Below are 12,981 nucleotides of genomic sequence, written 5' to 3' on the forward strand. Positions count from 1 at the left end.
AGTAATGACCTAATTCAAATAATAGTAACAATTATAATAACTATAATAATAATAATGGCTTAATCAATAAGTCCATTAAAAGTGCATAACGCTAATTGTGAGTATTGAGAGCTATTCTTCAGCCTGCTGGACCAGATACTGCACAGCCTCCGGCCCGAGGGGAGGGCCGTGTATAAGGTGGGTGGAGTCTGTCATGATGCAGGTTGTTCTTTCCTTACATCTGCTGGTGTAAACGTCTGAGAGGTGAGGCTGTCATCTATCCTTAGAACTGCACCAACCCTCTACATGTTATTCTTCACTACAGTCGTGAACTTCCTCTGAGGTCCTCTCCAGACTCCCTTCCACCTGCCTTCAGTCTCACTGCAGATCACAATGCTGTGCGGAAACATCACAGTCCACAGAGACTCCTGCCTGATTTCATCTGATTTCATCTGTCCATCACCACAGAAAACAAGAAAGACTCAGATCTTCTCCCTGATGTAATCCCGCCCCCACCTTAAACCCAACTACTGCACACCTCACCACTGTCTCACAGTCCTCATACGTGTCCTGCAGCACCCTCGCAGACACAGTTCCTCTCTTGGCACCTTATCATTTGCTTTCTCAAGCTCCACAAACTTACAGTGCAGCTCCTTCTGACCTCTCAAAGCAAACATCCCGTCTGTAAGTGCTCTTTCTCAGCATGAAGCTGCTCTGCTGCTCACTGAACATCACATCTCTCCTTAGCTTCTAGTTTCAGCAACTCACGATGACTCATCAGCTTTACCTTTCTGTAGTTACTAAAACTCTGCACGTCACCCTTGTTCTTGAAAATCAGTCTTATGATTATAACTGCTCACCTTTGTCCAGCTTTTACACATACAACACATGTTTAATTTTTATCCTCATAACTGAAATTCTGTATGAAGCACACATTAATGAGGGTAAAATAACAGAGCCATTATTAATGCAAAGAAAATTAACTAATCCGTATACAACATCATCAAAATATACAATTCTGTGACTATTTGTGATTAAAAACTAATAAATAATAAACTAATATATAAATAATAATAATACCTTTGTTCCTTTTTGCTAATGCATTTTGTCATGAACAGAGAAAGGAAGATGGCGCCTGTGTGTTTGGCATGCCGTCTGTCGCTCTCTTCTATTTGTTTTATTTTACTGTTTTTAGTCAATTTTGTGCAACATGTCAGCCCTGCATTGTTTTATGATCGCCAGACATTATTGGAAATAGGCTTATCTACCCAAGCTTAGTTTTTAAGTCTTTATTAAAAACCTATTTTTATTCTCTGGCTTTTAACTCTGTGGGTAACAGATTTTTTTTTTATTGCTATGTCTGGTTTTATGTGCATATTAGTATTGTACAGCACTTGTACAGGTGTGTTTTTAAAGTGCTATATAAATAAATAAATGATGATGATGATAATAGTTGTATTTAACTTGTTGTTTTTACTTTTTTGTTCTTTGTTTGTTTCGTATGTTCCCTTTGGCAGCTGTCTACAGGAAGGACAATTCACTATTTTTTATGTAAAAATGTATTTATTTCTGTTATTATCAGATTTCTGGCAGAAATAAGTCAGACTGAGTCAGAAGGTTTGGTAGATGTTCTCTGTTCGTTCATAAAACCTGGAAAAACAGAAGAAACTCCAAGAACAAATGAACCGATATGAGCTGGCTTTGGCTGCAGGGTTCCTCCACATCCCTCACGTAGAGACAAACAGGAAGAAGTACATATGAGAGATTTTATTCATGTGCAAATGCCATTTTTAAGAAGAATGCTACAAGACATTTAAAGCAAAAATAAGTTTGAAAGAAAATATGTCAACTTAAAGCAAGTGTGTTCTCACCTCGCAGTAGACAAAAGCTAAAGTATATTTGATTTATTCCCACTGAGCCCAAATCACAGGTTTGTGGTGATTTTACATAAAATCTAAAATCCATTTTGAGCTTTTTCTGTGTCCAAATCAAATTTTTCTATTTGAGAAAGACAAGACACGTTGGGTCATGAGAGCATCCAGGTGTTTATTGCAGACCTCACCCTAAACTAAAAGTCATCCATTCCTTTTTTTAAAAACTAAAATCAACAGAAACAGCTGAAACAGTCAATAGTCCTACATACACTCTGCTGCTAAATTCTGCATTACATTCAGACATTTTTACCTCAAATCAGAAAATGTTGTGTAAGTTCTGAGTTTAGACTTTACTGAGCTGAAAACAGGAAATCTTTCCTGTAAAATGAAAAGGCCGAGGCACCAGAGTGGAAACGAGTGAAGGTTCAATGGCCGGAAATAACATTTTTAATGAGCCATTTCATATTGACATTACTTCTCTTCCTCACTGAGTCATGCTATATATTTACACACCTGTTACATAAAATTTTACCAATAAAAACATATTACAAACAAAAAAACAATGAGAAAACACACTTTTCCAGTCTAGTTTTAAAGCTTCAGTACAGGACAGCCAAGAGGAGCCTGTATGAGAGAGAAGACTGTAACGGTGCTTCTCCACAGAAGCACAGTGACTTTCATCTTTTCTTCTTCTCTTCCTCCAAATCAGCAGGTTTTTGGTTGTAGAAGTAAAACTGCAGTTTTTTTATATGACGTTGATAATTTGTATGACATGTAGACATATAATAAACCACGTGGGCCTTTTCATATCAGTGATAACTGAAGGCAGCACTCGCTGAAGCGCTCCAGTCTGCTCCAGAAAAGCGCAAATGTACACTTTGTTTAAAAAAATTGTGTAAAAAAACCACGAGAACATGAATCTGAAGTTAAAAGTTAATGTTTAATTTGTTTCTAAAAAAAAGGAAATGTAAAAAATGAAAGTTGTGAGACTCAGTCCTCTGGGCACAGGTTCAAACATGGACAGATGATGGTTCAGCTCAGAGAGGAGGGAGGTTTTCCAGGATCCTTCTGTGATAATTTAACAGAAAACTGGAAAACATTATGAGTGCAGAAATACAACAAGTATTTGTTTGTGCTTGCCCTTATTATTAATCTTTATGTGTTTTTATCTATATTTCTTTTCAGGAACAAGCATTGAAAACAAAGTTTTTAAACTAACAGCTCTCTCAGCCTCCCGGGGTGTATGTTAATGCACTTGTGCTGGTCTTATAAAAAAGTTCAGCAGTTTTAAACCTTTGTAGTCAGACACAGGCGACTGATGGTTGGCTAACATTGCAAATACACTAGAATTCACCCTCCGGGCGCTTTACCTTCAGCAGGACGCTGCTGAGGTCAGCTTTTTGTCTGACAGGTTCATATAGACCAAAGATGCAGTCTCCCTGAGCCAATTAGGTTTATGTCTGTTTCATCCGCTTATCTTGTGGCTCCCTTTGTAAAATGTAGTTCCCAGAGAAAAGGGCGACTGAATGTCTCCGTGAGATATGAACAATCCCATTAAAACAGATGTAATCTGAAAACATCACATTTTCCTTTCGGGCATTAAAGTAAACATAGAAGTCATGTTTTTATTGTCACAAAGATTCTGCGCAACGTTTCTGAGAACAAGTAAAAAAACACAAATGTCCAAAAACGTCAGACGAAATGCTGCGTTAGAAACAATTTAATGATCAATTAGTAAAGTAAAAGTTCAAAAAAGTTAAAATAGTATAAAATAAAATGTTGCACAGCAGAAAAGTTTCGGATGATCATGTGTTACTGGGGATGTAACTTCTGATTGGTTGGATGGAGAGAAAGGCACGGACGTTCAAAGCTGTCCTTCACATGTGTGCAGTGATACCAAGGTAATGTTAGTTGCACACCTACAACTACGGCTGTGAGTTAAATGTAGAGGCAGATATATTAGCCTTCAAAATACATTGCATATAGCAATAGTTGTTATTTCATTCTATTAATTAAAAATGTAGATTTTAAAATTTTATGACATATATATGTTTTAATATCTCCAATGATGACAGAGATTTGATCTCAATCGTCACAGTTTCACTTATATCAGCAGCTGATGTTGGATGTTACAGGCACGAGTATCTCTCGAGGCTCAACAGGAAATGACTTCTCCAAAACTGCTGCCACAAACTCAGAACTGTGTAAAATATTATCATATATTGTGATATAAAACAGCCCAGTCTTAAAGTTTAGCTAGGCTGTGTCCACGAAGTTTTGAGCACGTAGAGTTGGTTTTTCTTTTAAGCCTTTATTCAACCAGAAAAATGTGACTCTATCCCTTTTATAAGACAGACAGTAGTGCAGTTATCGATGATAACATATTCTAGGTAAAACGGAGAAGATAAATAAATAGCCTCATAAATAAGAAAGCAAAGCAAGCTGCCTGACCCCGAACGTGCAACATACACTGGTGACCAGTGTTGGTCAAGTTACTTGAAAAAAGTAATCAGTAACTAATTACTGATTACTTCCCCCAAAAAGTAATCCCGTTACTTTACTGATTACTTATTTTCAAAAGTAATTAATTACTTAGTTACTTTTTAAAAATACGATTTACAACCTGAAGAGGTGATAAAGCGATAGATCTTTCAGCCCAATTCTACTTTTTCTGCATAATCCATCATACAAAATGTAATCAGATGGAAAAGTCTCTTTTTAAAACTTGTTTTATTAGTTTTTAAATCTTTTAACTTTATGCATCAAGCAAACATTTAATTATCTGCAACATTCTCTGACTGGAAGAAATTTGTTTAATATTTAAACCTATTTTCTGCACATTCCAGCACATAAAATATATATATATATTGTGTTTACATTCAGTCTTTCAAATAGATGCAAGTAAAACACAGCAGAAAATAAATAAAGTCAAAGACTCAGCGGTCCTGTTGCTCTATTTTCACCTGTAAAGCAGGAGTGGGGTAGGCGGAGGTTTACCCTGGTGCAGGTGTGCCGCGGTCAGTGGAAGAATCTGCAAGTTTCTCTGTGTGTTTCCCATTACGTCGTAGCTACTTGGTGCTTGTTGGAAGTTTAGGGGTTTTTTCGCTGTAAAAAGAAGTTTTCTTCCCACGCACGATGGACGCTAATGTTTTTGTCACTTTGTATGGAATCAAACTCAAAGTAAGGTCAGTACTTCCACGCTTTAAACGCTGCACGCTCATACTCTCTCTGCACTCGACATATGATCCACTGTTGATCTGCACACAGCTGTTGTCACAAATGTCGCACTCGCTTACGTCACTGTCATGAGACATTCTCGCAAAAAAATCACTGTTTTAGTAACGCAGTAACGCAGCGTTCCTACGGGAAAGTAACGGTAATCTAATTACCGTTTTTGCAATAGTAATCCCTTACTTTACTCGTTACCTGAAAAAAGTAATCGGATTACGCGTTACTGCCCATCTCTGCTGGTGACCTTTAAGATTTGCAGTTAATCTCAGCGCTGCGTGACAGACAGAATCCAGCTTGTGTAATCAGTGTGACGATGCGTGCACGCAAATGACGTTGCCATTTGTTTCTTAATAATATCCCGATTTACATGTCAGGGACAGTAAACCTCCAGTTTCAGAATTTTTGTACAACCATAATTACAAAATGTGTAAAATGTGAAAATCAACAGAATGCAGCGATGTGCAAATCTAAAACATATCAAGACGCATCAATTTGTTGGTGCCATACAAATAAAACGGGAATGAATTGAATCCTGCTGCTGTTGCAGTATCTGAAGAATGCATCGACTTGCTGAAATATTCAAGGCCTCCCCTGAAGGATGGCAGCACATGTTGCTCTAAAACCTGTACATAGCTTTTAGCACTGATGTTGCTTTTCCAGATGTTCAGGTTGACTGTTTCATGCGCACCTTTGACTTTGAACTGAGTGCTGATGAAAAGTCAGAGGGTCCCTCCCCTCTTTGGCGCAGAGGACGTGTCGTCCATGTTTTCTAAAAAGAATTTCAAATTTCAATTGACCTGACCACAGAACAGTTTTTCACTTTACCACAGTCTATTTGTCTCACCCAGCAAAGGTGGCGAGGTTTATGCATCATCTTCACACATGGCTTCATCTCCCATGACAGAATCAGGTTCAGATTCTCTCATTTTTTTTTAAATTATCTTTTGTACTGTAGACAGATGAGGTGTTCAATGTTTTCACAGTTTTAAGTGTTCGGCAATTTGTAGACACACATTGTTGCAGATTGGTGAAACGCTGCCTCTCTAAGATGCTACCAGCCTAATGAGTTGGAAAATGAAAGGTTATTATTTCTTGAACAAGGTCAAAACACCGACTTCATGTATAAACTGTTATAGTTACTGTATCTCCGTGTGTCCTGCAAAAGAATAAAGGGTAGAGTTTGCTAGTATGGAATTGCTCATCAGACAGAACCATTGGTTTGGTTTGGATGAAAGATTAAGAGTTAGAAAATACTGCTTGATTCTACTATTTGAAAAATATTTTTATGTGTCTGTATATTTTTTGTTGTTTTCTGCTGCTATAACTACGCATCATGCCCATCTAACATAATTTCATATCCTCCGCTGTTAATGACCGAGCTGAAATGTCACATCGCACCATCAGCAGCGCCGTAATGACCGCATGATGGACTGTCAACATTGACTTGTTTCCTCTTGTATGACCCAAACTGCTGTAAAGTCAAAGACAGACGGGCCATCAGAGCGTCGTAAACAGAAGAAACATCTGTTTGATTCGAGGGGGAATCACTTTGCATCCCTTAATTAGCCTTGCAGAGTAGTGAAGGTCAGTGCAATCATGGGTAATGGGGGGGGGGTGCTAAGGGGGGGCTGCACCATTGCTAATGTGATTGCCGGCCGAGTTGTAAAAGGCTCATGCTCGTAACTCTTATTTAGATGGCTGAAAATGGTGATGGTGGAGATAACCGCAAGCACAACAAGTTTTGTGTGTGTGTGTGTGTGTGTGTGACTGGGATGGGCTAAGGGCTGGTTAGAGGGAGGTGGAAAGACACTCTGCATCAATGAAGTCAAAGGTGGATTGAATCTAATATAAGGAGGATGCGAGCGGCGGATCAATAACCGAGAGAGCGGCAGGATAACAGACAGAATCAGAGAACAGCTGTGGTGGGCTTGGAAGAGCAACAGTCAGATATCCAGCATGCGTGCTCTGGTGGTTTTGCCTCTGCTCTTGTGCGCAGTGGTGTGTGTGGATCAGGTGAGAGCGCAAGTGACGGCAATGAAGCTGTGCGGTAAGCAGTTAATCAACGCCATCTCCTACACCTGTGGAGCGTCCCGCTGGAGGAGGTTCTTCAGCGAGCCAGACGTGGATGGTGAGAAAACTCTGCTTTTACTCATTTCGCACAACAGCAGGGACGCGCTGTTAGTAGCTGAGTTTCTTTCTATAGTTTCATTTGCTACAAGTTTAGTGGTTCAGACTTCAAGAAAGAACGATGCAGAAAAAGTCAGTAACAAACTGTGTATTTACCCTTTAATTTATATTATTTAAATTGCAGTGAGGGTGTAACCGCGTTCAAGAAAAAAATAGAAATATCATTTATATCACTTTTAAAAAATGGCATGTTTTCGAGTTACCATCTCAGTGCAGTTTGCCCACACAGTACTTCTTCTGTATCTGATTCTGTGGCTTAAATGAAACCCAACACAAGCTAAAGTTTGTGCTTTCTAACCAGGCTGCCAGTTTTTGCTACACCTCATGTGTTATGTTATTAATTCACCGGCTGACGCGCAGGGCTTCTCCAAACAGGTGTTTCCCAGCACAGCGACGCACAGTCTGCCAGAGGAGTCAGCAGCTCAATGATTAAATGCTGTAGCTGGCGGCTCCCCGGGCGTCTTCTCTAATACACCACACAAATAAACCCAGTTAGCGTGTCAGCCGTGCTGATCGGAAAGCGTAAAGTGACACTGAAGAAGACAAATAAGACCGAGCTCATCCGTGCAGTCATTTAGCGCTTCCTTATTTAAAGGGAACATGGACGAATTACACAGGATGCGTCTGAAAGCAGTGCTTCATCAGCTGCACTTGTTGAGAAACACTGTCGGCTAAAATGAACTGCTATAGAAAGCATTTACTGGAAGTCATGTTTAAAGTAAGGTGAACAGAGTTTCCCGCACAGTTACATTCAGATTGTAAGGTTAAAGTTACACTATTAATGCGCTTGCAGAGGACCAAGTTAAAGGCTTAGATTCTAAAACCTCCACTCAGTGTTCATTGATGTTTTGTTCTGCCTACAGGGGAGCAGAGCAGCTTGGAGAAGTTCAGCAGTTTGGCCTCAGAGATGACCAAACGGGATAATAACATCTTCCTGGCCAACATGTGCTGTCAGGTGGGCTGCAGGAAGACCGACCTCGCCCACTTCTGCTGAGGACAATCCTCTCACTTTTGTTGTTGTTGTTGTTGTTGTTGTTGTTAAAGTGACTATAATGACTGTGTACCTTGCTAAGAACCAAATCTGACTCACGTGGCGAACTGTTATGATCTCTGTGCAACTGTTAAACTTTGTGGAAGTGAATCTGGATGAGCATCTCTGAACATGTTCCTGAACCCGAGCTGTACATGTGCGACCATAAATAAATGTTTTAAAATCAGTTGTCTTTCTTGCAACTTTCACCTGTGTTTGGTCATTTTTTTGCTGCTTTTGTCAAATAAATATTCTATTATAACACCGGGATTCAATTCTGCAAAGGTTTGTTTGTTTTTTACTCCAAATACTGGACAACGTGTGAACGTATCAAACTGGATCACTAAGACCCCCCCACGCAAAAGTAAGCAAGTATGTACACAAGTACATGAATAAGTAACTAAACCAGCTGGCAGACCAGGGCCCTATTTCAGGAAGCCGGTTTAGAAAACTCAGAGTGAAAAACGACACTCAGGGTTGAGTAACCCCGAACTGTCCAACTCGGAATATTCGGTTTCAGAAAGGCTGATAACAATTAGTTCAGTCAACGCGGAGTTGCTTTAACCCCAAGTTAAGCGCGCGCACGAGGATACATAAAGCCCTGATTAGTGGAGCACAGATTAAGCGAGTCACCATGGAGACGGAGGGAAAGAAGGCGCGGTCAATGTATTTTACAGCGCTTGAGGCCGAAATTCTGATGGCAGCATATGCCGATAACATGCAAATTTTGCGGAAAAAAAGTAACACAGCCTCAGCTGCAAAAGAAAGGGAGCATGCATGGCAAAACATAGCCGACAGAGTCAATGCGTGAGTGTTAATTTAAACATTGATCTAGGGATTTCCACCCATTTAACACGTTATTTTATTATATTTTATTTGTTATTTTATACATTTTATTTTGTGATGTGATGTGAGCGCAGGTGCAACCCAACAGGCCCCAAACGTTCCTGGCAGCAAGTAAAAATGAAATATAAAAATATAGTCCAAACAGGTGAGGTGTAATTGTATTATGAGCCATAGTGCTTGGTCTGTTTGTCCCATGTAAATCAATTGCAGTTAGAGGCTACATTAATTTTCTTTCTGTAAGCACTTATTGAAATTATCTGAGCACATTACAAGTACATATTTGCTTACTCAAATGTGACCCGTTATAGCCAACAGAAAAAAAGCGGAGGCCTGAAAAACAGGTGGGGGTCCTCCACCACCACCACTCACAGAGGCTGAGCAGTTGGCCCTCAGCCAAAACAGTGGGCGCCCTGTGGCCGAAGGCATCTCTGCGGGGACATCCTCTGAGTCAATAACCCCGCAAGACACAAGTGCCTACATAGGGGGTAAATTCAAAATAATACATGATGTGCATACATCCTTTCTTCACAGTCACCTTCGCAGTGCTGCTCATTCATTTGATAAACTCTTTACCATAATGGATTATTTTGTAGTGAAGTTATTTTCCTACTGATTTTGCCTTCCCTCAGCCTTGGTTGTCTTTGAGAGCATAATGACAATGAAGTGTAAGGTGATTGGTATGTTTGTTAATTGCCATTTGGTCCCTTGTAAGTTATAAGTGACCTGTATAAACCTCATATTCTATCAGTTGATGGTGGTGGTGTACTGCATCTGGTGCAGCCTCCTGTTGAGCCAGACCAACATGCAGTTGTGAGTAATACTCCACAGATTATATGAGGTTACAGTAGAACAGCAATGTTGTTAACTTCTTTACTACAGGAAAATAATGAAGAAACATTGACAGCTGTTACAGAGGAGGAAGCAACAGAGACACTTTATGAGGTTTACATCTTTTAATACTTTGTGTACAGGAAACACAGGCGACCAATAAAGCCAGTTGAACAAAAAATCTGTTTATTCTTCTTTCAACATGTTGAGGTGATGGGTCAAAAGAAATGATTGTGACATATGGTGTCTCTGACTGCGCTTCCATCTTGTATGTCCGTGGGAGGGTCAGGATGTTCATGGTTTGGATCACTGCTGATGTTTGGTTCAGAAGGACAGTGTTCTCCTCTAATTGTGGCAATGTTGTGAAGAATCACACATGCCACAATAATGTCACATGCCCTTTCTGGGGTGACCCTGAGTCTTTGCAGGCACTGGAACCGGGCCTTAAGCATTCCGATAGTCATTTCAATTCTGGCTCTTGTCCTGCAATTAGCCAGATTATATCGCTGCTGTGGGCCCGGTTCAGGGTCAGGGTAAGGGGTGAGCAAATAGGGTAAACATGGATACCCCCTATCACCAAGCAAGTAGCCAGTGAACTCTCCTAAGACAGAAGGATACACTTCAGTTCAAATGTCCCTGAAGCAATTGGTCTTTATATATTTTAAAGTATTCTCAACTCACCATGTCCAAATTTTGTGCTCAGTGTACATTCACGGAATATTTGTGAGTCATGGACAGAGCCTGGCCACTTGGCTTCCACATTTGTGATAATGTTGGCAGCATCACATATGATCTTCACAGTGCAGAGAACACGAATTAGCATCCATTACTATAATGAAATAATTTGTTAGTTTGAAATGCTACAGGGAACTATGTACCTGTACATTAATGCTGTGGAAAGACTTCCTGTTCACATAGTCTCCTTCATTTACTGAAGGAGCAATGATTGGAATGTGAGTGCCATCTATACAGCCAATCACGCCTGGGAACCGTGAGAATAAATGTAAAATTTAAGTAGTAGTTCAAGTATCACCACATCATACATTACGTTTTGGTCACCCTGATACCTGCAATTTTGTGGCATCCCTCTTTGATGAATCTTGTGGGTCTGTGACCGGGGAACACCACAGACGAGTACAGGAGACGTTTCAGTGCAACTGTAACATTCCTGACTGCCCGACAGACGGTAGCCTTGGAAACGTGCTCAGCGTCACCAATATTATACAGAAAGCTGCCGTTTGCAAAAAACCGAAGTGCAATACAAATAATATGTACAGAACTGAGAGGATGTCCGCGATGTGTCACATGAGCAATATATGGCCTGAGGATGTTATTCAAATAAATTATAGATTGTGCTGAAAAACTGTAACGTTCGCACAGAAAATCATCAGGAAATGATAAAATGTCCAAACGCGCTCTGATCACTCTCTCCCGGCGGAGAGCTCTGCGGAGAATTTGGGCTTCACGATCTACTGGCTCTTCAAGGAAGGAGCACGCCATGTCTGACACTTCCTACTGTCAGGTTTCCGACAAAGGGGCGGAGACAGTCAGGGTTAGTTGTAGTAAACCTGCTAGGGGGCAGGTTAGCTTCACGGCGTGTGTCGTCATAGTGACTCACTCAGGCTTCAGCTGAACTCGCTTTGTGAAACCGAAAACCCAGAGTTTTCGTTAACTCAGGGTATACTTACTCAGTTTTTCCACTAAACCGGCTTCCTGAAACAGGGCCCAGGTGTGCACAAACGCCCACACACCACTTACACATGACCCTTAGGCAACAACCCGGCCCCGCCTACAAGGGGCGGTACTTAGAGCAGGTTTCACCTCTCACGTAAGCACGCAACAAGAAAATAAACTACACTCTTAACCAGCTACAAATCCACCAACTCCTCTATGCTCTTATTCCAAATCCAGCTTCAGTCAATTAGCATTTTATGAAGTAAAGGAAAGCGCAATAGCATCAATAACCTGTGGTTTATTTTCCCTGGGTGAATTTTATTAATTCAAGTTGATTCCACTATATCATTTTCTATTATTTTCTATGAAACAATAGCATCTTTGGCCTGGCTAGCTCCTGTCAGGCTTTGGGCTCAAAATGACCATAGAATCCATATTTACAGTGTTAGCTGTCCTAGCGTACGTGGCACACAAACTAGCTTAGACTGACGGGAAGAATGAAACTGATTTTACACGTGGAAATCATTAAAGCTTTAAAATTCAGCTAATTTAATGAGATGGTGGCAGAGCAGACAGGATTAAGGGAACATCAAAGCTACTGTGGTTCATCCTCAGAGGTGTATGTGTGTTTGGACCAAATTGGATGGGAATCCATCCTGTAGCTGTCAGGATTCCCCCGACAGGAAAATTCAGAAGATTGTAATCCTGCTGCCATCATGTGCAAATCACACTAACCAGCCACTTGTACAAATGCAAACATAATCAAATTATGGCCTTCAGTTCTAGCCATGACCAGCAGTTTACCACTGGATACAGGTTTACATACCTTGGTTTTAACCACTTGTTACAATGAAGGAACACAGAAGAGCATCTGTGAACCATGATGTAGTAGCAGAATAACACAGTAGTTGCCAGCTGTTTAGTGCCACAATGTCACAAAGCTCAAATCATCTCAAACTGATGTCTTGAACATGTCGTAACCTCACTGTACTCAAATGGGCTGCAGAGCCTCCAGATCTCAAGCCAGCACACTTTGGTTTGGTGGACCAGAAGATTTACATCATGGACGTGCAGCCGACAAATATGACCGTGTGATGCTATCACGTCAACACAGATCCAAATCTGAGGAATATTTTCAGCAACCTGTTGAAGCTGTGCAGTGAAGAATGGCGGCAGTTCTAAGGGCAAAATTAATTAAACAAAATCCGTCCCATATTTTTTGGGGGATATTTCAGCCAAGGTCAAAAGTTTGGACTAACATCGCTAAAGCAACCTGCTGAATGGGAACAAATAAAACCTCACAATATTACTTCATAGAAGGAAAACAGCAAA

General features: G+C 40.5%; 1 protein-coding gene across 1 annotated transcript; it reads left to right on the forward strand.

The window, feature by feature from the left end:
- The first annotated feature begins 6,924 nt into the window (after positions 1-6,924).
- Positions 6,925-8,565, forward strand: insl5a (insulin-like 5a). The gene is made up of 2 exons (XM_085387063.1): positions 6,925-7,212; positions 8,135-8,565. Exons 1-2 carry the CDS (start codon positions 7,041-7,043, stop codon positions 8,263-8,265), a joined length of 303 nt encoding a protein of 100 aa, XP_085243189.1. The 5' UTR covers positions 6,925-7,040; the 3' UTR covers positions 8,266-8,565.
- The last annotated feature ends 4,416 nt before the right edge of the window (positions 8,566-12,981 follow it).

The sequence above is a fragment of the Rhamphochromis longiceps genome, linkage group LG17 (genome assembly GCF_057381845.1).
Source record: "Rhamphochromis longiceps isolate RC_006_pf linkage group LG17, R_longiceps_female_GT1.1, whole genome shotgun sequence".
In the NCBI taxonomy this organism is placed as follows: domain Eukaryota; kingdom Metazoa; phylum Chordata; class Actinopteri; order Cichliformes; family Cichlidae; genus Rhamphochromis; species Rhamphochromis longiceps.